This window comes from Aquarana catesbeiana, linkage group LG13 (assembly GCF_042186555.1).
Source record: "Aquarana catesbeiana isolate 2022-GZ linkage group LG13, ASM4218655v1, whole genome shotgun sequence".
Classification (NCBI taxonomy): Eukaryota; Metazoa; Chordata; class Amphibia; order Anura; family Ranidae; genus Aquarana; species Aquarana catesbeiana.
This window is the reverse complement of record NC_133336.1, coordinates 743,994-767,901: the sequence shown is the minus strand read 5'-3', so window position 1 is coordinate 767,901 and position 23,908 is coordinate 743,994. Positions and strand designations below refer to the sequence as shown.

The 23,908-nt window shown below is 48.6% G+C and overlaps 1 protein-coding gene across 2 annotated transcripts in view; it reads left to right on the top strand.

Annotated features, from left to right (window-relative positions):
* The first annotated feature begins 463 nt into the window (after window positions 1-463).
* DEGS2 (delta 4-desaturase, sphingolipid 2) overlaps window positions 464-23,908 on the top strand; it is a 47,656-nt gene continuing 24,211 nt past the window's right edge. Inside the window, exon 1 of one of the 2 annotated variants that reach the window (XM_073610184.1) lies at window positions 464-2,899. In XM_073610184.1, the coding sequence (XP_073466285.1) occupies window positions 2,719-2,899 (181 nt within the window). In that variant the 5' untranslated portion in view covers window positions 464-2,718. Of the gene's footprint in view, window positions 2,900-19,245; window positions 19,478-23,908 lie in introns of those variants that run through there. The other variant, XM_073610185.1, reaches the window with a different exon arrangement.

Genomic DNA, 23,908 nt, shown 5'->3' with positions numbered 1-23,908 from the left:
CCCGACAGAGGACACCAGACAGACCCGACAGAGGACACCAGACAGACAGACCCGACAGAGGACACCAGACAGACCCGACAGAGGACACCAGACAGACAGACCCGACAGAGGACACCAGACAGACAGACCCGACAGAGGACACCAGACAGACCCGACAGAGGATACCAGATAGACCCGACAGAGGACACCAGACAAACAGACAGACCCGACAGAGGACACCAGACAGACAGATAGACCCGAGAGAGGACACCAGACAGACAGATAGACCCGACAGGACACCAGACAGACCCGACAGAGGACACCAGACAGACCCGACAGAGGACACCAGACAGACCCGACAGAGGACACCAGACAGACCCGACAGAGGACACCAGACAGACAGACCCGACAGAGGACACCAGACAGACCCGACAGAGGACACCAGACAGACCCGACAGAGGACACCAGACAGACCCGACAGAGGACACCAGACAGACAGACCCGACAGAGGACACCAGACAGACAGACCCGACAGAGGACACCAGACAGACAGACCCGACAGAGGACACCAGACAGACCCGACAGAGGATACCAGACAGACCCGACAGAGGACACCAGACAAACAGACAAACCCGACAGAGGACACCAGACAGACAGACCCGACAGAGGACACCAGACAGACAGATAGACCCGACAGGACACCAGACAGACCCGACAGAGGACACCAGACAGACAGACCCGACAGAGGACACCAGACAGATAGACCCGACAGAGGACACCAGACAGACCCGACAGAGGACACCAGACACCTGACAGGGATGTAGAATTGACACCTGATTGGAATGGACACCGATCGTCCTGCACATGTGAGGTATCACCGTGAATGTCAGCTCATGGGCAGTAATTCTATCACCAGACTTCCTCTGTACATCTGGTGACCTGTAAAGGCTTTTAAAACGTCGCCTATGGATAGTAAAATTTACCTATGTCTCCATCCATTCATGTCTTCCTCCATTCATGTCTTCATCCATCTACTCCCCCCATCTATGTCTCCATCCCTCCATCCATCCCCTCCCTCCCTCCATCCATCTATCCATGCCTCCATCCCTCACTTCATGCATTCAAGTCTCCATTCATCCAAATTGCTGCCAGTGTGTGGCCGGGATTAGTCTGGAGATTAGGGAGTGCAGAGGAGTTGGAGCAGGCAGTGCGCCTTCCACATCCATCCATCTATCCATCTATCCATGTCTCAATCCATCCATCCATGTCTCCATCCCTCCCTCCATGCATCCAAGTCTTCATCCATCCCTCCCTCCTTACAGTCAAATCTCCATCCATCCTTTTATCCATGTCTCCATCCATCAATGTCTCCATCCATCCAAGTCTCCATCCCTCTATCTATGTCTCCATCCATCCATGTCTTCATCCAAGTCTCCATCCCTCCATGTCTCCATCCATCCCTCCATGTCTTCATGTCTCCATCCACCCCTCCATGTTTTCATCCATCCCTCCAAGTCTCCATCCATCCCTTTATCCATCCTTCCAAGTCTCCATCCATCCCTTTATCCATGTCTCCATCCATCCAAGTCTCCATCCATCCCCTTATCCATGTCTCCATTCATCCCTTCATGTCTCCATCCATCCCTCCATGTCTTCATCCATCCCTCCATGCCTCCATCCATATCTCCATGTCTTCATCCCTCCATGTCTCCATCCATCCAAGTTTCCATGTCTCCATCCATCCCTCCATGTCTTCATCCATCCAAGTCTCCATTTATTCATGTCTTCATGCTTTTATTTAGTTGAGAAATCACTTTGAAAAACACCCCCTAGTTAGTAAAGCTAACTGTGGCCATCTTGAGTAAGGGCCGGTGATTCATGTAGCATTGACTTTCTGGAATTAGTTTGCCCTTAGTTCAGGCATGAGGGTGTGGCTTAGCTGATTGGCCCCACCTCCCATGAAGACTCCTGGGATGTATGACATCATTGTGGCTAGAAACCAGGAAGACACTGAAGAAATGTGAAAAAAGTAAATCTAATCTCCCTTCCTATCTGTACTGATGATGGGAGGCTGAGGATCCCCCGAGTCACTGGTGATTGGGGGAGAGAAGTTCCAATTTAAAGCTGAAGTTTAGTGATTTTTTTTTTTTTTTTTCAAATGACCTGAGACAGGAACTTCCTTTGAATGTGTGAGCTTCTTTATTCTATCTTCCCACACTTAAGCCTCGTTCACACGATCGGATTTTCCACAGACAAAACCTCGGACTTTTGTCCGAAGGGCGTTGGCCCCAAACTTATCTTGCATACAAACGGCACACAATTGTCGGCCAACAAACCCAAACGTAGTGATGTACTAGACGTACTACGGGCTGATAAAGATCAGTTTTCATGCACCACCCTTTGGGCTCCTTCTACTAATTTCGTGTTAGAAGTTTGGTGAGTGTTGATTCGCGCTTTTCAGTTCGTTTCTGAATGGCCATTAGTCAACCAGCCATGTTGCGGAATCGGAGGAGAGAATGTGCTATCATTGGGCTTGGAGTTATTGCTTTGGCCCAAGTCCAGGAGGAGTTCTTGGACCAAAAATTGGTTGCTTAATTGTGACCAATTCTGTCATATGCCTATGCTGTGGGAGCTCCAGAAGAATAATCTGGATGATTTTAGGAATTATCTCCGGATGACGGACCCCTGCTTTCACCAACTCTTGGCATTGTTGACCCCCTATATTAAGAAGCAGGACACATGGATGCGGCTTGCCATTACTCCCGAGCAAAGGCTCGTCGCCACCTTGAGGTACTTGGCAACGGGGAGAAGTCTCCACGACATCAAGTTTACGACTGGGATCTTCCCCCAGGCTCTGGGAATCATTATTCCAAAGACCTATTCTGCCATTATTCAAGTCCTGCAGAAGGACTATATTATGGTAAGTTTTAGTCTTTAACATCACATTCTATGTATTTAATGTTATCTAATTTATTGTATTTCTTTCCTCATTCCCTAATTACCATGATTGTAATATGCTGTGAATGTCCTCTTTGTCCTCATGCATGCTGTAAGCTTTTTATGCTCCTTTTTTGTCCTTCATGCATATTTTCCTTCACTAACCTCCCCAGCATGCTATCCTGGGCCCATATACACCTAGCCTAGTCACTTAACAATGTATTTTGTCAGCTCCATTGTAGTGCTTTACCCTAAACACCCCCTAAAATGTGTAAAAATGTTATTGTCCTCAAATTCAGGCAGAGTGCAAGAGGCCATTTTTTGGGGGCACAAACTCATTTGGAACCCTCCCTCCCCCCCCAACCGATACCAATCCTCTATCTGCTGACTTTGCAAAACCCATACACACTATACCTACCTCTTTGTGGTCATATTCCTGGATGAATTCACCAAAGCATGTAGTGCAAGGGCCTGCCTTGAATACTTTCAAATTGTAACATAGAAAGTTTTGTTCTACTATTTATCTTGATAGGTAATTTATGAATGTCAAAATGTTCTTTAATTTTGTACAGTGTGTATTCCTATTTTTGTATTATTATTATTATACAGGATTTATATAGCTCCGACAGTTTACGCAGCGCTTTACAACATTAGGGCAGACAATACAAGTACAATACAATTCAATACAGGAGGAATCAGAGGGCCCTGCTCATTAGAGCTTACAATCTAGGAGGGAGGGTCAAGTTATACAAAAGGGTAGTAGCTGTGGGGGATGAGCTAATGGAGAAAATAGTGCAGTTAATAGATGGAGGCAGGATAGGCTTCTCTGAAGAGGAAAGTTTTCAGGGAACGCCTAAAAGTGGATACATTTGGAGACAGTCTGACAGATTGGGGTAGGGAATTCCAGAGGATGGGCGAGGCTTGGGAGAAGTCCCGGAGGCGGATATGGGAGGAGGTGATGAGGGAGTTAGAGAGTATTATGACACTTCTTACCTGTCCAGTGGGCTGCCAATAGTGTAAGTAAGGAGGAGCCGGCCAAAGTAATACACATTATGTATGCATTCATCTCTCATGGAAGTGGAGAGGGTTACCTGTCCAAAACATCTCCCCATTACCTCCCCGACACCATAACATTTTTCTAATGGGCCACCGGAGGGGTTGAGGAATCTGATAAGTTGACCTTACACTTTTGTCTTTAAATACTCATTTCAATTTCATACTTATGTTGGCCAAGAATGTTTGTGTCAAATCTGCTTGTAATGGGACAATGTGTGATCCGTTGGGATTCATAAGATATTCTGAGATTGGAATCAATGTGTTCCTTCCAAGTCCTCCACCCTCTGCTACCAAGTCTCATTTTCACTTTGTGATCAAAGAAAATACGGGTACATACCTGAGAGCCGGGGAGTCCACCAACCCGAGGAGAACACGTGTCCCGCAGAGAGCCTGGAAGCAGCACAATGGACACGTCTGGATGCTTTGTACAGTTCACTCAGAGAACAATGGGGAATAGGAATAATATTTACACTGCACTTCAATACCTGGAAAACAAGGCGAGCGTCCGTCATTGTGGGCTGATGGTGAACCTCTGCTACCTGAACCCATTAAAGTGGAAGTCCACCCTAACACTAGAACCCCTGCATCTTCAGATACCCCCGATCGAACACTAACCTATCTAGCCCTGTAAAGAAGAAATTGCTATACATACCTTTTCTGAAGCCAATCTGACCCGATCTCCAGCGGGGGAAGCTCTGCAGAGGACAGAGCCGTCAACGGCCGTGAAATGAATGGGAAGTGACGTCACCCATAGCATTACTAGCATTACTATGGGGACCGGCTTCAGGAAAGGCATGTATAGCGATTTCTTCTTTACAGGGTTAGATAGGTCAGTGTTCAATCGGGGATGTCTATACATGTAGGGATTTTAGTTTTAGGGTGGACTTCTCCTTTAACACTTAAAGTCTTACACAAAAAATAACCAGGACCCATAAAGGTTAACCGCTTTCTGACTCGCTTCAGTATCTTTACTGCGGAAGGTTGGCTCATACAATCATGCACCTGTACGTCGTGGCTTTTCTTCCGGGTCTGCATATGTGTGTGGACCCAGAAGACTGTGCTGCCATTCGCTGCAGCACAAGTGGAAAAAGTCACCTAATCCGTAAATAGGGTCCACCCGTGTGTAATATAATCTCAGTATAAATACAGCTGTTCTGTGAAGCCCTCAGAGGTTTGTTTAGAGAACCTTTAGTGAACAAACAGCATCATGAAGGCCAAGGAACACACCAGACAGGTCAGGGATAAAGTTGTGGAGAAGTATAAAGCAGGGTTAGGTTATAAAAAGATCTCCCAAGCTTTGAACATCTCACGGAGCTCTGTTCAATCCATCATCAGAAAATGGAAAGAGTATGGCACAACTGCAAACCTACCAAGACATGGCCGTCCACCTAAACTGACCGGCCGGGCAAGGAGAACATTCATCAGAGAAGAGCCAAGAGGTCCATGGTAACTCTGGAGGAGCTGCAGAGATCCACAGCTCAGGTGGGAGAATCTGTCCACAGGACAACTATTAGTCGTGTTCTCCACAAATCTGCCCTTTATGGAAGAGTGACAAGAAGAAAGACATTGGTGAAAGAAAGTCATAAGAAGTCCTGTTTGTAGTTTGTGAGAAGCCATGTGGAGGACACAGCAAACATGTGGAAGAAGGTGATCTGGTCAGAGGAGACCAAAATTCAACTTTATGGCCTAAAAGCAAAACGCTATGTGTGGGGAAAACTAACACTGCACATCACCCTGAACACACCATCCCCACCATGAAACATGGTGGTGGCAGCATCATGTGGTGGGGATGCTTTTCTTCAGCAGGGACAGGGAAGCTGGTCAGAGTTGACGGGAAGATGGATGGAGACAAATACAGGACAATCTTAGAAGAAAACCTGTTAGAGTCTACAAAAGACTTGAGACTGGGGCGGAGGTTCACCTTCCAGCAGGACAACGACCCGAAACATCCAGCCAGAGCTACAATGGAATGGTTTAGATCACAGCATATTCATGTGTTAGAATGGCCCAGTCACAGTCCAGACCTAAATCACATTGAGAATCTGTGGCAAGACTTGAAAATTGCTGTTCACAGACGCTCTCCATCCAATCTGACAGAACTTGAGATATTTTACAAAGAAGAATGGGCAGAAATGTCCTCTCTAGATGTGCAAAGCTGGTAGAGACATCCCCAAAAAGACTTGTAGAGAAAGGGGGTTCTACAAAGTATTGACTCCGGGGGGCGCCATACAAATGCCCCTCCCCCACACTTTTCACATATTTATTTGTATAATTTATCATTTTACTTCCACTTCACAATTATGTGACACTTTGTGTTGGTCTATCACATAAAATCCCAATAAAATACATTTATGTTTTTGGTTGTAACAAAATGTGGGGAATTTCAAGGGGTATGAATACTTTTTCCAGGCACATAGCTCAGTAAAGCAATGAACATTACACATTGTTAGGCGCGCAGTTACCCCCTTTCCAGCCATGTGTCATTAGTACAGTGACAGTGCATAGTATTATTAGTGTCAGGTTGTTCACCACACAGTCCTGTTATATGTTGCTGACCTTTTCTTTTTTATTGGATATGATTTATAGCAGAAAAGTAGAAAATACTTGGTGTGGCCAAATTGCTCTTGCTGACATCATTGCCCCGCCCCCCAGTGATGCAGAACCCACCCCCAGACAGCTGCCCAAAGCTCCTGGACCCCTCCCCCCACCCCCATCCAAGTTTTGTCCACTCAATAAAATACAAAAACAAAGTGCTGGACTGTTCTCTGACTCTGGAATGCCTGTGGAAATGCGGTGTGCCTGGCTGTTCGGGTGGGGAATGCCTGTGGAAATGCGGTGTGCCTGGCTGTTCGGGTGGGGAATGCCTGTGGAAATGCGGTGTGCCTGGCTGTTCGGGTGAGGAATGCCTGTGGAAATGCGGTGTGCCTGGCTGGGTGGGGAATGCCTGTGGAAATGCGGTGTGCCTGGCTGGGTGGGGAATGCCTGTGGAAATGCGGTGTGCCTGGCTGTTCGGGTGGGGAATGCCTGTGGAAATGCGGTGTGCCTGGCTGTTCGGGTGGGGAATGCCTGTGGAAATGCGGTGTGACTGGCTGTTCGGGTGGGGAATGCCTGTGGAAATGCGGTGTGCCTGGCTGTTCGGGTGGGGAATGCCTGTGGAAATGCGGTGTGCCTGGCTGGGTGGGGAATGCCTGTGGAAATGCGGTGTGCCTGGCTGGGTGGGGAATGCCTGTGGAAATGCGGTGTGCCTGGCTGTTCAGGTGGGGAATGCCTGTGGAAATGCGGTGTGCCTGGCTGTTCGGGTGGGGAATGCCTGTGGAAATGCGGTGTGCCTGGCTGTGCAGGCGGTTCCATCTTCCCCCGATCTTCCTTCTGGGATCACGTGCTGCAGCTGTCTGAATGGCGACAATGAAGTCACGATCGCAGCACAGTGCTCTGCTTCCCATGTAAACTCTGTGTGTTCTCAGTGCAGAGAGGCACTGCGCATGCGCCAGTCACATCATAGACTGTCCTCTACACAGACATCCGATCCGCTGACATCACATCCCCTCATATCCGATCCCCTCACATCACATCCAATCTCCTCACATCACATCCAATCTCCTCACATCACATCCGATCTCCTCACATCACATCCGATCTCCTCACATCACATCCAATCTCCTCACATCACATCCAGTCTCCTCACATCACATCCGATCTCCTCACATCACATCCGATCTCCTCACATCACATCCGATCCCCTCACATCACATCCGATCTCCTCACATCACATCCGATCTCCTCACATCACATCCGATCTCCTCACATCACATCCGATCTCCTCACATCACATCCGATCTCCTCACATCACATCCGATCCCCTCACATCACATCCGATCCCCTCACATCACATCCGATCTCCTCACATCACATCCGATCTCCTCACATCACATCCGATCCCCTCACATCACATCCGATCTCCTCACATCACATCCGATCTCCTCACATCACATCCGATCTCCTCACATCACATCCGATCTCCTCACATCACATCCGATCTCCTCACATCACATCCGATCCCCTCACATCACATCCGATCCCCTCACATCACATCCGATCTCCTCACATCACATCCGATCTCCTCACATCACATCCGATCCCCTCACATCACATCCAATCGCCTCACATCACATCCAATCGCTTCACATCACATCCAATCCCCTCACATCACATCCGATCTCACATCACATCCAATCTCACATCACATCCGATCCCCTCACATCACATCCAATCTCCTCACATCCGATCCCCTCACATCACATCCGATCTCCTCACATCACATCCGATCTCCTCACATCACATCCGATCCCCTCACATCACATCCAATCTCCTCACATCACATCCGATCTCCTCACATCACATCCGATCCCCTCACATCACATCCGATCTCACATCACATCCAATCTCACATTACATCCGATCCCCTCACATCACATCCAATCCCCTCACATCACATCCGATCCCCTCACATCACATCCAATCTCCTCACATCACATCTGATCCCCTCACATCACATCCGATCCCCTCACATCACATCCGATCTCCTCACATCACATCCGATCTCACATCACATCCGATCCCCTCACATCACATCCAATCTCCTCACATCACATCCGATCTCCTCACATCACATCCGATCCCCTCACATTACATCCGATCCCCTCACATCACATCCGATCTCACATCACATCCAATCTCACATCACATCCGATCCCCTCACATCACATCCAATCCCCTCACATCACATCCGATCCCCTCACATCACATCCGATCCCCTCACATCACATCCGATCCCCTCACATCACATCCGATCTCCTCACATCACATCCGATCCCCTCATATCACATCAGATCTCCTCACATCACATCCGATCTCCTCACATCACATCCGATCCCCTCACATCACATCAGATCTCCTCACATCACATCCGATCCCCTCACATCACATCCGATCCCCACACATCACATCCGATCCCCTCACATCACATCCGATCTCCTCACATCACATCCGATCCCCTCACATCACATCCGATCTCACATCACATCCGATCCCCTCACATCACATCCGATCCCCTCACATCACATCCGATCTCACATCACATCCAATCTCACATTACATCCGATCCCCTCACATCACATCCAATCCCCTCACATCACATCCGATCCCCTCACATCACATCCAATCTCCTCACATCACATCTGATCCCCTCACATCACATCCGATCCCCTCACATCACATCCGATCCCCTCACATCACATCCGATCCCCTCACATCACATCCAATCTCCTCACATCACATCCGATCTCACATCACATCCGATCCCCTCACATCACATCCAATCTCCTCACATCACATCCGATCTCCTCACATCACATCCGATCCCCTCACATTACATCCGATCCCCTCACATCACATCCGATCTCACATCACATCCAATCTCACATCACATCCGATCCCCTCACATCACATCCGATCCCCTCACATCACATCCGATCCCCTCACATCACATCCGATCCCCTCACATCACATCCGATCCCCTCACATCACATCCGATCTCCTCACATCACATCCGATCCCCTCACATCACATCCGATCTCCTCACATCACATCCGATCCCCTCACATCACATCAGATCTCCTCACATCACATCCGATCCCCTCACATCACATCCGATCCCCACACATCACATCCGATCCCCTCACATCACATCCGATCTCCTCACATCACATCCGATCCCCTCACATCACATCCGATCTCACATCACATCCGATCCCCTCACATCACATCCGATCTCACATCACATCCAATCTCACATCACATCCGATCCTCTCACATCACATCCGATCCCCTCACATCACATCCAATCTCCTCACATCACATCCAATCTCACATCACATCCAATCTCCTCACATCACATCCAATCTCACATCACATCCAATCTCCTCACATCACATCCAATCTCACATCACATCCGATCCCCTCACATCACATCCAATCTCCTCACATCACATCGATCTCACATCACATCCAATCTCACATCACATCCGATCTCCTCACATCACATCCGATCTCCTCACATCACATCCGATCTCACATCACATCCGATCTCCTCACATCACATCCGATCTGCTGACATCCGATCCCCTCACATCACATCCGATCCCCTCACATCACATCCGATCCGCTGACATCCAATCCCCTCACATCACATCCGATCTCCTCACATCACATCCGATCCCCTCACATCATATCCGATCCCCTCACATCACATCCAATCCGCTCACATCCCATCCGCTCACATCCGTTTTTAAACTCTATTTTTCCCCCTTCCTCATTAAACACACTGTATATAGCTGGTTGCTAAGGAGGTGTTCGGGAAGCTGTCCGCCACGTCCCTAACGACCGATGAGTCATCAGCTTTCCGCTCCCTCTTCTGTCTTGCAGGGTCCGCTTATATCCCCCTGACACCAATAATGGGGCTTATTATATCCCCTGACACCAATAATGAGGCTTTTTATATCCCCCTGACACCAATAATGGGGCTTATTATATCCCCCTTACACCAATAATGGGGCTTATTATATCCCCCTGACACCAATAATGGGGCTTATTATATCCCCCTGACACCAATAATGGGGCTTATTATATCCCCCTGACACCAATAATGGGGCTTATTATATCCCCCTGACACCAATAATGGGGCTTATTATATCCCCATTACATCCGATCCCCTCACATCACATCCAATCCCCTCACATCACATCCGATCCCCTCACATCACATCCAATCTCCTCACATCACACCTGATCCCCTCACATCACATCCGATCCCCTCACATCACATCCGATCCCCTCACATCACATCCGATCCCCTCACATCACATCCAATCTCCTCACATCACATCCGATCTCACATCACATCCGATCCCCTCACATCACATCCAATCTCCTCACATCACATCCGATCTCCTTACATCACATCCGATCCCCTCACATTACATCCGATCCCCTCACATCACATCCGATCTCACATCACATCCAATCTCACATCACATCCGATCCCCTCACATCACATCCAATCCCCTCACATCACATCCGATCTCCTCACATCACATCCGATCTCCTCACATCACATCCGATCTCCTCACATCACATCCGATCCCCTCACATCACATCCGATCCCCTCACATCACATCCGATCCCCTCACATCACATCCGATCTCCTCACATCACATCCGATCCCCTCACATCACATCAGATCTCCTCACATCACATCCGATCTCCTCACATCACATCCGATCCCCTCACATCACATCAGATCTCCTCACATCACATCCGATCCCCTCACATCACATCCGATCCCCACACATCACATCCGATCCCCTCACATCACATCCGATCTCCTCACATCACATCCGATCCCCTCACATCACATCCGATCTCACATCACATCCGATCCCCTCACATCACATCCGATCTCACATCACATCCAATCTCACATCACATCCGATCCCCTCACATCACATCCGATCCCCTCACATCACATCCAATCTCCTCACATCACATCCAATCTCACATCACATCCAATCTCCTCACATCACATCCAATCTCACATCACATCCGATCCCCTCACATCACATCCAATCTCCTCACATCACATCCGATCTCACATCACATCCAATCTCACATCACATCCGATCTCCTCACATCACATCCGATCTCCTCACATCACATCCGATCTCACATCACATCCGATCTCACATCACATCCGATCTCCTCACATCACATCCGATCTGCTGACATCCGATCCCCTCACATCCGATCCCCTCACATCACATCCGATCCGCTGACATCCAATCCCCTCACATCACATCCGATCTCCTCACATCACATCCGATCCCCTCACATCATATCCGATCCCCTCACATCACATCCAATCCGCTCACATCCCATCCGCTCACATCCGTTATGCTGACATCCGATCCGCTCACATCCGTTTTTAAACTCTATTTTTCCCCCTTCCTCATTAAACACACTGTATATAGCTGGTTGCTAAGGAGGTGTTCGGGAAGCTGTCCGCCACGTCCCTAACGACCGATGAGTCATCAGCTTTCCGCTCCCTCTTCTGTCTTGCAGGGTCCGCTTATATCCCCCTGACACCAATAATGAGGCTTATTATATCCCCTGACACCAATAATGAGGCTTTTTATATCCCCCTGACACCAATAATGGGGCTTATTATATCCCCCTTACACCAATAATGGGGCTTATTATATCCCCCTGACACCAATAATGGGGCTTATTATATCCCCCTGACACCAATAATGGGGCTTATTATATCCCCCTGACACCAATAATGGGGCTTATTATATCCCCCTGACACCAATAATGGGACTTATTATATCCCCCTGACACCAATAATGGGGCTTATTATATCCCCGACACCAATAATGGGACTTATTATATCCCCCTGACACCAGTAATGGGGCTTATATCCCCCTGACACCAATAATGGGGCTTATTATATCCCCCTGACACCAATAATGGGGCTTATTATATCCCCCTGACACCAATAATGGGGCTTATTATATCCCCCTGACACCAATAATGGGACTTATTATATCCCCCTGACACCAATAATGGGGCTTATTATATCCCCGACACCAATAATGGGACTTATTATATCCCCCTGACACCAATAATGGGACTTATTATATCCCCCTGACACCAATAATGGGGCTTATTATATCCCCCTGACACCAATAATGGGGCTTATTATATCCCCCTGACACCAATAATGAGGCTTATTATATCCCCGACACCAATAATGGGACTTATTATATCCCCCTGACACCAATAATGGGGCTTATTATATCCCCCTGACACCAATAATGGGGCTTATTATATCCCCGACACCAATAATGGGACTTATTATATCCCCCTGACACCAATAATCAGGCTTATTATATCCCCGACACCAATAATGGGGCTTATTATATCCCCCTGACACCAATAATGGGGCTTATTATATCCCCCTGACACCAATAATGGGGCTTATTATATCCCCCTGACACCAATAATGAGGCTTATTATATCCCCCTGACACCAATAATGAGGCTTATTATATCCCCCTGTCACCAATAATGGGGCTTATTATATCCCCCTGACACCAATAATGGGGCTTATTATATCCCCCTGACACCAATAATGAGGCTTATTATATCCCCCTGACACCAATAATGGGGCTTATTATATCCCCCTGACACCAATAATGAGGCTTATTATATCCCCCTGACACCAATAATGGGGCTTATTATATCCCCCTGACACCAATAATGGGGCTTATTATATCCCCCTGACACCAATAATGGGGCTTATTATATCCCCAACACCAATAATGAGGCTTATTATATCCCCCTGACACCAATAATGGGGCCTATTATATCCCGACACCAATAATGGGGCTTATTATATCCCCCTGACACCAATAATGGGGCTTATTATATCCCCTTGACACCAATAATGGGGCCTATTATATCCCCCTGACACCAATAATGAGGCTTATTATATCCCCGACACCAATAATGGGACTTATTATATCCCCCTGACACCAATAATGGGGCTTATTATATCCCCCTGACACCAATAATGGGGCTTATTATATCCCCGACACCAATAATGGGACTTATTATATCCCCCTGACACCAATAATGAGGCTTATTATATCCCCCTGACACCAATAATGGGGCTTATTATATCCCCCTGACACCAATAATGGGGCTTATTATATCCCCGACACCAATAATGGGACTTATTATATCCCCCTGACACCAATAATGGGGCTTATTATATCCCCCTGACACCAATAATGAGGCTTATTATATCCCCCTGACACCAAAATTGGGGCTTTTTATATCCCCCTGACACCAATAATGAGGCTTATTATATCCCCCTGACACCAATAATGGGGCTTATTATATCCCCTTGACACCAATAATGAGGCCTATTATATCCCCGACACCAATAATGGGGCTTATTATATCCCCCTGACACCAATAATGGGACTTATTATATCCCCGACACCAATAATGGGACTTATTATATCCCCCTGACACCAATAATGGGACTTATTATATCCCCCTGACACCAATAATGGGGCTTTTTATATCCCCCTGACACCAATAATGAGGCTTATTATATCCCGACACCAATAATGAGGCTTATTATATCCCCCTGACACCAATAATGGGGCTTATTATATCCCTGACACCAATAATGAGGCTTATTATATCCCCCTGACACCAATAATGGGGCTTATTATATCCCCCTGACACCAATAATGGGGCTTATTATATCCCCGACACCAATAATGAGGCTTATTATATCCCCCTGACACCAATAATGGGGCTTTTTATATCCCCCTGACACCAATAATGGGGCTTATTATATCCCCCTGACACCAATAATGGGGCTTATTATATCCCCCTGACACCAATAATGGGGCTTATTATATCCCCCTGACACCAATAATGGGGCTTATTATATCCCCGACACCAATAATGGGACTTATTATATCCCCCTGACACCAATAATGGGGCTTATTATATCCCCCTGACACCAATAATGAGGCTTATTATATCCCCCTGACACCAAAATTGGGGCTTTTTATATCCCCCTGACACCAATAATGAGGCTTATTATATCCCCCTGACACCAATAATGGGGCTTATTATATCCCCTTGACACCAATAATGAGGCCTATTATATCCCCGACACCAATAATGGGGCTTATTATATCCCCCTGACACCAATAATGGGACTTATTATATCCCCGACACCAATAATGGGACTTATTATATCCCCCTGACACCAATAATGGGACTTATTATATCCCCCTGACACCAATAATGGGGCTTTTTATATCCCCCTGACACCAATAATGAGGCTTATTATATCCCGACACCAATAATGAGGCTTATTATATCCCCCTGACACCAATAATGGGGCTTATTATATCCCTGACACCAATAATGAGGCTTATTATATCCCCCTGACACCAATAATGGGGCTTATTATATCCCCCTGACACCAATAATGGGGCTTATTATATCCCCCTGACACCAATAATGGGGCTTATTATATCCCCCTGACACCAATAATGGGGCTTATTATATCCCCGACACCAATAATGGGGCTTATTATATCCCCCTGACACCAATAATGGGGCTTATTATATCCCCCTGACACCAATAATGAGGCTTATTATATCCCCCTGACACCAATAATGGGGCTTTTTATATCCCCCTGACACCAATAATGGGGCTTATTATATCCCCCTGACACCAATAATGGGGCTTATTATATCCCCCTGACACCAATAATGGGACTTATTATATCCCCCTGACACCAATAATGGGACTTATTATATCCCCCTGACACCAATAATGGGGCTTATTATATCCCCCTGACACCAATAATGGGACTTATTATATCCCCCTGACACCAATAATGGGGCTTATTATATCCCCGACACCAATAATGGGACTTATTATATCCCCCTGACACCAGTAATGGGGCTTATATCCCCCTGACACCAATAATGGGGCTTATTATATCCCCCTGACACCAATAATGGGGCTTATTATATCCCCCTGACACCAATAATGGGGCTTATTATATCCCCCTGACACCAATAATGGGACTTATTATATCCCCCTGACACCAATAATGGGGCTTATTATATCCCCGACACCAATAATGGGACTTATTATATCCCCCTGACACCAATAATGGGACTTATTATATCCCCCTGACACCAATAATGGGGCTTATTATATCCCCCTGACACCAATAATGGGGCTTATTATATCCCCCTGACACCAATAATGAGGCTTATTATATCCCCGACACCAATAATGGGACTTATTATATCCCCCTGACACCAATAATGGGGCTTATTATATCCCCCTGACACCAATAATGGGGCTTATTATATCCCCGACACCAATAATGGGACTTATTATATCCCCCTGACACCAATAATCAGGCTTATTATATCCCCGACACCAATAATGGGGCTTATTATATCCCCCTGACACCAATAATGGGGCTTATTATATCCCCCTGACACCAATAATGGGGCTTATTATATCCCCCTGACACCAATAATGAGGCTTATTATATCCCCCTGACACCAATAATGAGGCTTATTATATCCCCCTGTCACCAATAATGGGGCTTATTATATCCCCCTGACACCAATAATGGGGCTTATTATATCCCCCTGACACCAATAATGAGGCTTATTATATCCCCCTGACACCAATAATGGGGCTTATTATATCCCCCTGACACCAATAATGAGGCTTATTATATCCCCCTGACACCAATAATGGGGCTTATTATATCCCCCTGACACCAATAATGGGGCTTATTATATCCCCCTGACACCAATAATGGGGCTTATTATATCCCCAACACCAATAATGAGGCTTATTATATCCCCCTGACACCAATAATGGGGCCTATTATATCCCGACACCAATAATGGGGCTTATTATATCCCCCTGACACCAATAATGGGGCTTATTATATCCCCTTGACACCAATAATGGGGCCTATTATATCCCCCTGACACCAATAATGAGGCTTATTATATCCCCGACACCAATAATGGGACTTATTATATCCCCCTGACACCAATAATGGGGCTTATTATATCCCCCTGACACCAATAATGGGGCTTATTATATCCCCGACACCAATAATGGGACTTATTATATCCCCCTGACACCAATAATGAGGCTTATTATATCCCCCTGACACCAATAATGGGGCTTATTATATCCCCCTGACACCAATAATGGGGCTTATTATATCCCCGACACCAATAATGGGACTTATTATATCCCCCTGACACCAATAATGGGGCTTATTATATCCCCCTGACACCAATAATGAGGCTTATTATATCCCCCTGACACCAAAATTGGGGCTTTTTATATCCCCCTGACACCAATAATGAGGCTTATTATATCCCCCTGACACCAATAATGGGGCTTATTATATCCCCTTGACACCAATAATGAGGCCTATTATATCCCCGACACCAATAATGGGGCTTATTATATCCCCCTGACACCAATAATGGGACTTATTATATCCCCGACACCAATAATGGGACTTATTATATCCCCCTGACACCAATAATGGGACTTATTATATCCCCCTGACACCAATAATGGGGCTTTTTATATCCCCCTGACACCAATAATGAGGCTTATTATATCCCGACACCAATAATGAGGCTTATTATATCCCCCTGACACCAATAATGGGGCTTATTATATCCCTGACACCAATAATGAGGCTTATTATATCCCCCTGACACCAATAATGGGGCTTATTATATCCCCCTGACACCAATAATGGGGCTTATTATATCCCCGACACCAATAATGAGGCTTATTATATCCCCCTGACACCAATAATGGGGCTTTTTATATCCCCCTGACACCAATAATGGGGCTTATTATATCCCCCTGACACCAATAATGGGGCTTATTATATCCCCCTGACACCAATAATGGGGCTTATTATATCCCCCTGACACCAATAATGGGGCTTATTATATCCCCGACACCAATAATGGGACTTATTATATCCCCCTGACACCAATAATGGGGCTTATTATATCCCCCTGACACCAATAATGAGGCTTATTATATCCCCCTGACACCAAAATTGGGGCTTTTTATATCCCCCTGACACCAATAATGAGGCTTATTATATCCCCCTGACACCAATAATGGGGCTTATTATATCCCCTTGACACCAATAATGAGGCCTATTATATCCCCGACACCAATAATGGGGCTTATTATATCCCCCTGACACCAATAATGGGACTTATTATATCCCCGACACCAATAATGGGACTTATTATATCCCCCTGACACCAATAATGGGACTTATTATATCCCCCTGACACCAATAATGGGGCTTTTTATATCCCCCTGACACCAATAATGAGGCTTATTATATCCCGACACCAATAATGAGGCTTATTATATCCCCCTGACACCAATAATGGGGCTTATTATATCCCTGACACCAATAATGAGGCTTATTATATCCCCCTGACACCAATAATGGGGCTTATTATATCCCCCTGACACCAATAATGGGGCTTATTATATCCCCCTGACACCAATAATGGGGCTTATTATATCCCCCTGACACCAATAATGGGGCTTATTATATCCCCGACACCAATAATGGGGCTTATTATATCCCCCTGACACCAATAATGGGGCTTATTATATCCCCCTGACACCAATAATGAGGCTTATTATATCCCCCTGACACCAATAATGGGGCTTTTTATATCCCCCTGACACCAATAATGGGGCTTATTATATCCCCCTGACACCAATAATGGGGCTTATTATATCCCCCTGACACCAATAATGGGACTTATTATATCCCCCTGACACCAATAATGGGACTTATTATATCCCCCTGACACCAATAATGGGGCTTATTATATCCCCCTGACACCAATAATGGGACTTATTATATCCCCCTGACACCAATAATGGGGCTTTTTATATCCCCCTGACACCAATAATGGGACTTATTATATCCCCCTGACACCAATAATGGGACTTATTATATCCCCTGACACCAATAATGGGGCTTTTTATATCCCCCTGACACCAATAATGGGACTTATTATATCCCCCTGACACCAATAATGGGACTTATTATATCCCCCTGACACCAATAATGGGGCTTTTTATATCCCCCTGACACCAATAATGGGACTTATTATATCCCCCTGACACCAATAATGGGACTTATTATATCCCCTGACACCAATAATGGGGCTTTTTATATCCCCCTGACACCAATAATGGGACTTATTATATCCCCTGACACCAATAATGGGGCTTTTTATATCCCCCTGACACCAATAATGGGACTTATTATATCCCCCTGACACCAATAATGGGGCTTTTTATATCCCCCTGACACCAATAATGGGGCTTTTTATATCCCCCTGACACCAATGATACATTATACAATGTTCCGTATAATATGAGGTCACATCTAATGAAGGGAAATCTAGAGGAAATTGTATAATGTGTGGCCCCTGTTCACAGATGACGGGCCTGTGATTGGCTTTTCCTGCCCCTCCCCTGAGATAAAGGAGCAGTTAACCCTTCCAGCGCAGGCTCAGGACACTACAATGGAGAAGGCGGCGATGGATCTCGCTGACGACAGATTGGAGGAAATGGGATATTTCCTGCTGGTGGTCAGAGGCTCCGCCCCTTCTGATATAAGAGGGGCTCAGGCTGGGGGGGGAGGAAGAGGCTCGGAGATGATGGGCAACAAAGTCCCCCGAGAAGACTTCCAATGGATGGACAGCGACCAACCGCACTCCAGACGTCGGCAGGAGATATTAGGTAAATCCCGAGGGGGAAATTGTACAATGTATGGCCAGATCCAACTTTGACCATAAAACCCGGAAGCTGATTGGTGTCTATGCAGAGCTGCACCAGATTTATAGAAACCTCCCGCACAAAATCAGGGTGAGGGGCAATGGGGTGACTGATGGGGATCCCCAACCACCATCACAGGGGTACAGGAATTGTACAGCCCCCCATATGTGTGAACAGATTCCCCCCCCCATGTGTGCGGACAGATTCCCCCCCCCCCCGATGAGTGCGGACAGATTCCCCCCCGATGTGTGTGAACAGATTCCCCCCCCCCCGATGTGTGTGAACAGATCCCCCCCGATGTGTGTGAACAGATTCCCCCCCCCATATGTGTGAACAGATCCCCCCCGATGTGTGTGAACAGATTCCCCCCCTGATGTGTGTGAACAGATTCCCCCCCCCCCGATGTGTGTGAACAGATTCCCCCCCCGATGTGTGTGAACAGATTCCCCCCCCCCCGATGTGTGTGAACAGATTCCCCCCCCGATGAGTGTGAACAGATTCCCCCCCCCCCGATGTGTGTGAACAGATTCCCCCCCCCCGATGTGTGTGAACAGATTCCCCCCCCGATGAGTGTGAACAGATTCCCCCCCCGATGAGTGTGAACAGATTCCCCCCCCGATGTGTGTGAACAGATTCCCCCCCCGATGTGTGTGAACAGATTCCCCCCCCGATGTGTGTGAACAGATTCCCCCCCCCCCCGATGTGTGTGAACAGATTCCCCCCCCCCCGATGTGTGTGAACAGATTCCCCCCCCCCCGATGTGTGTGAACAGATTCCCCCCCCCGATGAGTGTGAACAGATTCCCCCCCCCGATGTGTGTGAACAGATTCCCCCCCCCCGATGTGTGTGAACAGATTCCCCCCCCGATGTGTGTGAACAGATTCCCCCCCCGATGAGTGTGAACAGATTCCCCCCCCCCATATGTGTGTGAACAGATTCCCCCCCCCCGATGTGTGTGAACAGATTCCCCCCCCGATGTGTGTGAACAGATTCCCCCCCCGATGTGTGTGAACAGATTCCCCCCCCCGATGTGTGTGAACAGATTCCCCCCCCCGATGTGTGTGAACAGATTCCCCCCCCGATGTGTGTGAACAGATTCCCCCCCCGATGTGTGTGAACAGATTCCCCCCCCGATGTGTGTGAACAGATTCCCCCCCCCCCGATGTGTGTGAACAGATTCCCCCCCCCCCGATGTGTGTGAACAGATTCCCCCCCCCCATATGTGTGAACAGATCCCCCCCCCCGATGTGTGTGAACAGATTCCCCCCCCCCGATGTGTGTGAACAGATTCCCCCCCCCCCGATGTGTGTGAACAGATTCCCCCCCCCCATATGTGTGAACAGATTCCCCCCCCGATGTGTGTGAACAGATTCCCCCCCCCCCGATGTGTGTGAACAGATTCCCCCCCCCCGATGTGTGTGAACAGATTCCCCCCCCGATGAGTGTGAACAGATTCCCCCCCCGATGAGTGTGAACAGATTCCCCCCCCCCCGATGTGTGTGAACAGATTCCCCCCCCGATGTGTGTGAACAGATTCCCCCCCCCCATATGTGTGAACAGATTCCCCCCCCCCGATGTGTGTGAACAGATTCCCCCCCCGATGAGTGTGAACAGATTCCCCCCCCGATGTGTGTGAACAGATTCCCCCCCCGATGTGTGTGAACAGATTCCCCCCCCCCCCCGATGTGTGTGAACAGATTCCCCCCCCCGATGTGTGTGAACAGATCCCCCCCCCGATGTGTGTGAACAGATTCCCCCCCCCCGATGTGTGTGAACAGATCCCCCCCCCGATGTGTGTGAACAGATTCCCCCCCCCCCGATGTGTGTGAACAGATCCCCCCCCCCCCCGATGTGTGTGAACAGATCCCCCCCCCCCCCGATGTGTGTGAACAGATTCCCCCCCCCCGATGTGTGTGAACAGATTCCCCCCCCCCCGATGTGTGTGAACAGATTCCCCCCCCCCGATGTGTGTGAACAGATTCCCCCCCCCCCGATGTGTGTGAACAGATCCCCCCCCCGATGTGTGTGAACAGATTCCCCCCCCCCGATGTGTGTGAACAGATCCCCCCCCCCGATGTGTGTGAACAGATTCCCCCCCCCCGATGTGTGTGAACAGATTCCCCCCCCGATGTGTGTGAACAGATTCCCCCCCCGATGAGTGTGAACAGATTCCCCCCCCGATGAGTGTGAACAGATTCCCCCCCCCCCGATGTGTGTGAACAGATTCCCCCCCCGATGTGTGTGAACAGATTCCCCCCCCCCATATGTGTGAACAGATTCCCCCCCCCCGATGTGTGTGAACAGATTCCCCCCCCGATGAGTGTGAACAGATTCCCCCCCCGATGTGTGTGAACAGATTCCCCCCCCGATGTGTGTGAACAGATTCCCCCCCCCCCCGATGTGTGTGAACAGATTCCCCCCCGATGTGTGTGAACAGATTCCCCCCCCCCCCGATGTGTGTGAACAGATTCCCCCCCCCCGATGTGTGTGAACAGATCCCCCCCCGATGTGTGTGAACAGATCCCCCCCGATGTGTGTGAACAGATCCCCCCCGATGTGTGTGAACAGATTCCCCCCCCGATGTGTGTGAACAGATTCCCCCCCCCCCATATGTGTGAACAGATTCCCCCCCCCCCGATGTGTGTGAACAGATTCCCCCCCCCCCGATGTGTGTGAACAGATTCCCCCCCCCGATGTGTGTGAACAGATTCCCCCCCCCCCGATGTGTGTGAACAGATTCCCCCCCCCCCCGATGTGTGTGAACAGATTCCCCCCCCCCCGATGTGTGTGAACAGATTCCCCCCCCCCGATGTGTGTGAACAGATTCCCCCCCCCCCGATGTGTGTGAACAGATTCCCCCCCCCCGATGTGTGTGAACAGATTCCCCCCCCCCGATGTGTGTGAACAGATTCCCCCCCCCCCATATGTGTGAACAGATTCCCCCCCCCCATATGTGTGAACAGATTCCCCCCCCCATATGTGTGAACAGATTCCCCCCCCCCCCGATGTGTGTGTGAACAGATTCCCCCCCCGATGTGTGTGTGAACAGATTCCCCCCGATGTGTGTGAACAGATTCCCCCCCCCGATGTGTGTGTGAACAGATTCCCCCCCCCCGATGTGTGTGTGAACAGATTCCCCCCCCGATGTGTGTGAACAGATTCCCCCCCCCGATGTGTGTGAACAGATCCCCCCCCCGATGTGTGTGAACAGATTCCCCCCCCCCGATGTGTGTGAACAGATTCCCCCCCCCCCCGATGTGTGTGAACAGATTCCCCCCCCCCCGATGTGTGTGAACAGATTCCCCCCCCCCCGATGTGTGTGAACAGATTCCCCCCCCCCCGATGTGTGTGAACAGATTCCCCCCCCCCGATGTGTGTGAACAGATTCCCCCCCCCCGATGTGTGTGAACAGATTCCCCCCCCCCGATGTGTGTGAACAGATTCCCCCCCGATGTGTGTGAACAGATCCCCCCCCATGTGTGAACAGATCCCCCCCCCCGATGTGTGTGAACAGATCCCCCCCCCCGATGTGTGTGAACAGATCCCCCCCCCGATGTGTGTGAACAGATCCCCCCCCCCGATGTGTGTGAACAGATCCCCCCCCCGATGTGTGTGAACAGATCCCCCCCCCCCATATGTGTGAACAGATCCCCCCCCCGATGTGTGTGAACAGATCCCCCCCCCCCATATGTGTGAACAGATCCCCCCCCCCGATGAGTGCGGACAGATCCCCCCCCAATGTGTGTGAACAGATTCCCCCATCATACCATCCATACCTCCCATCATACCATCCATACCCCCCCATCATACCATCCATACCTCCCATCATACCCCCATCATACTATCCATACCCCCCATCATACCATCCATACCTCCCATCATACCCCCATCATACCATCCATACCTCCCATCATACCCCCATCATACCATCCATACCTAGGGGTGGCACAGTGGTGTAGAAGGGTCGCTGGTTCGAATCCCAACCACGACACTACCTGCCTGGAGTTTGCATGTTCTCCCTGTGCCTGTGTTTCCTCCGGGTTCTCCGGTTTCCTCCCACACTCCAAAGACATGCTGGTAGGTTAATCGGCTTCTGTCTAAATTGTCCCTAATATGTATGAATGTGAGTTGGGACATTAGATTGGAAGCTCCTTGAGGGTCGGGACTGATGTGAATGTACAATGTATATGTAAAGCGCTGGCGCTATATAAGTACCTGAAATAAATAAAAAATAAAATACCTCCCGCCATACCATCCATACCCCCTGTACTCTCTATACCCCCCCATACCTATCTCCACCATACCCCACAGGGATGGTAGAACCCCTCATAATGGGCACAGCGGGTGTACAGACCCGGGAACTCAGCACAGGGATGGTGAGAACCCCTCATAATG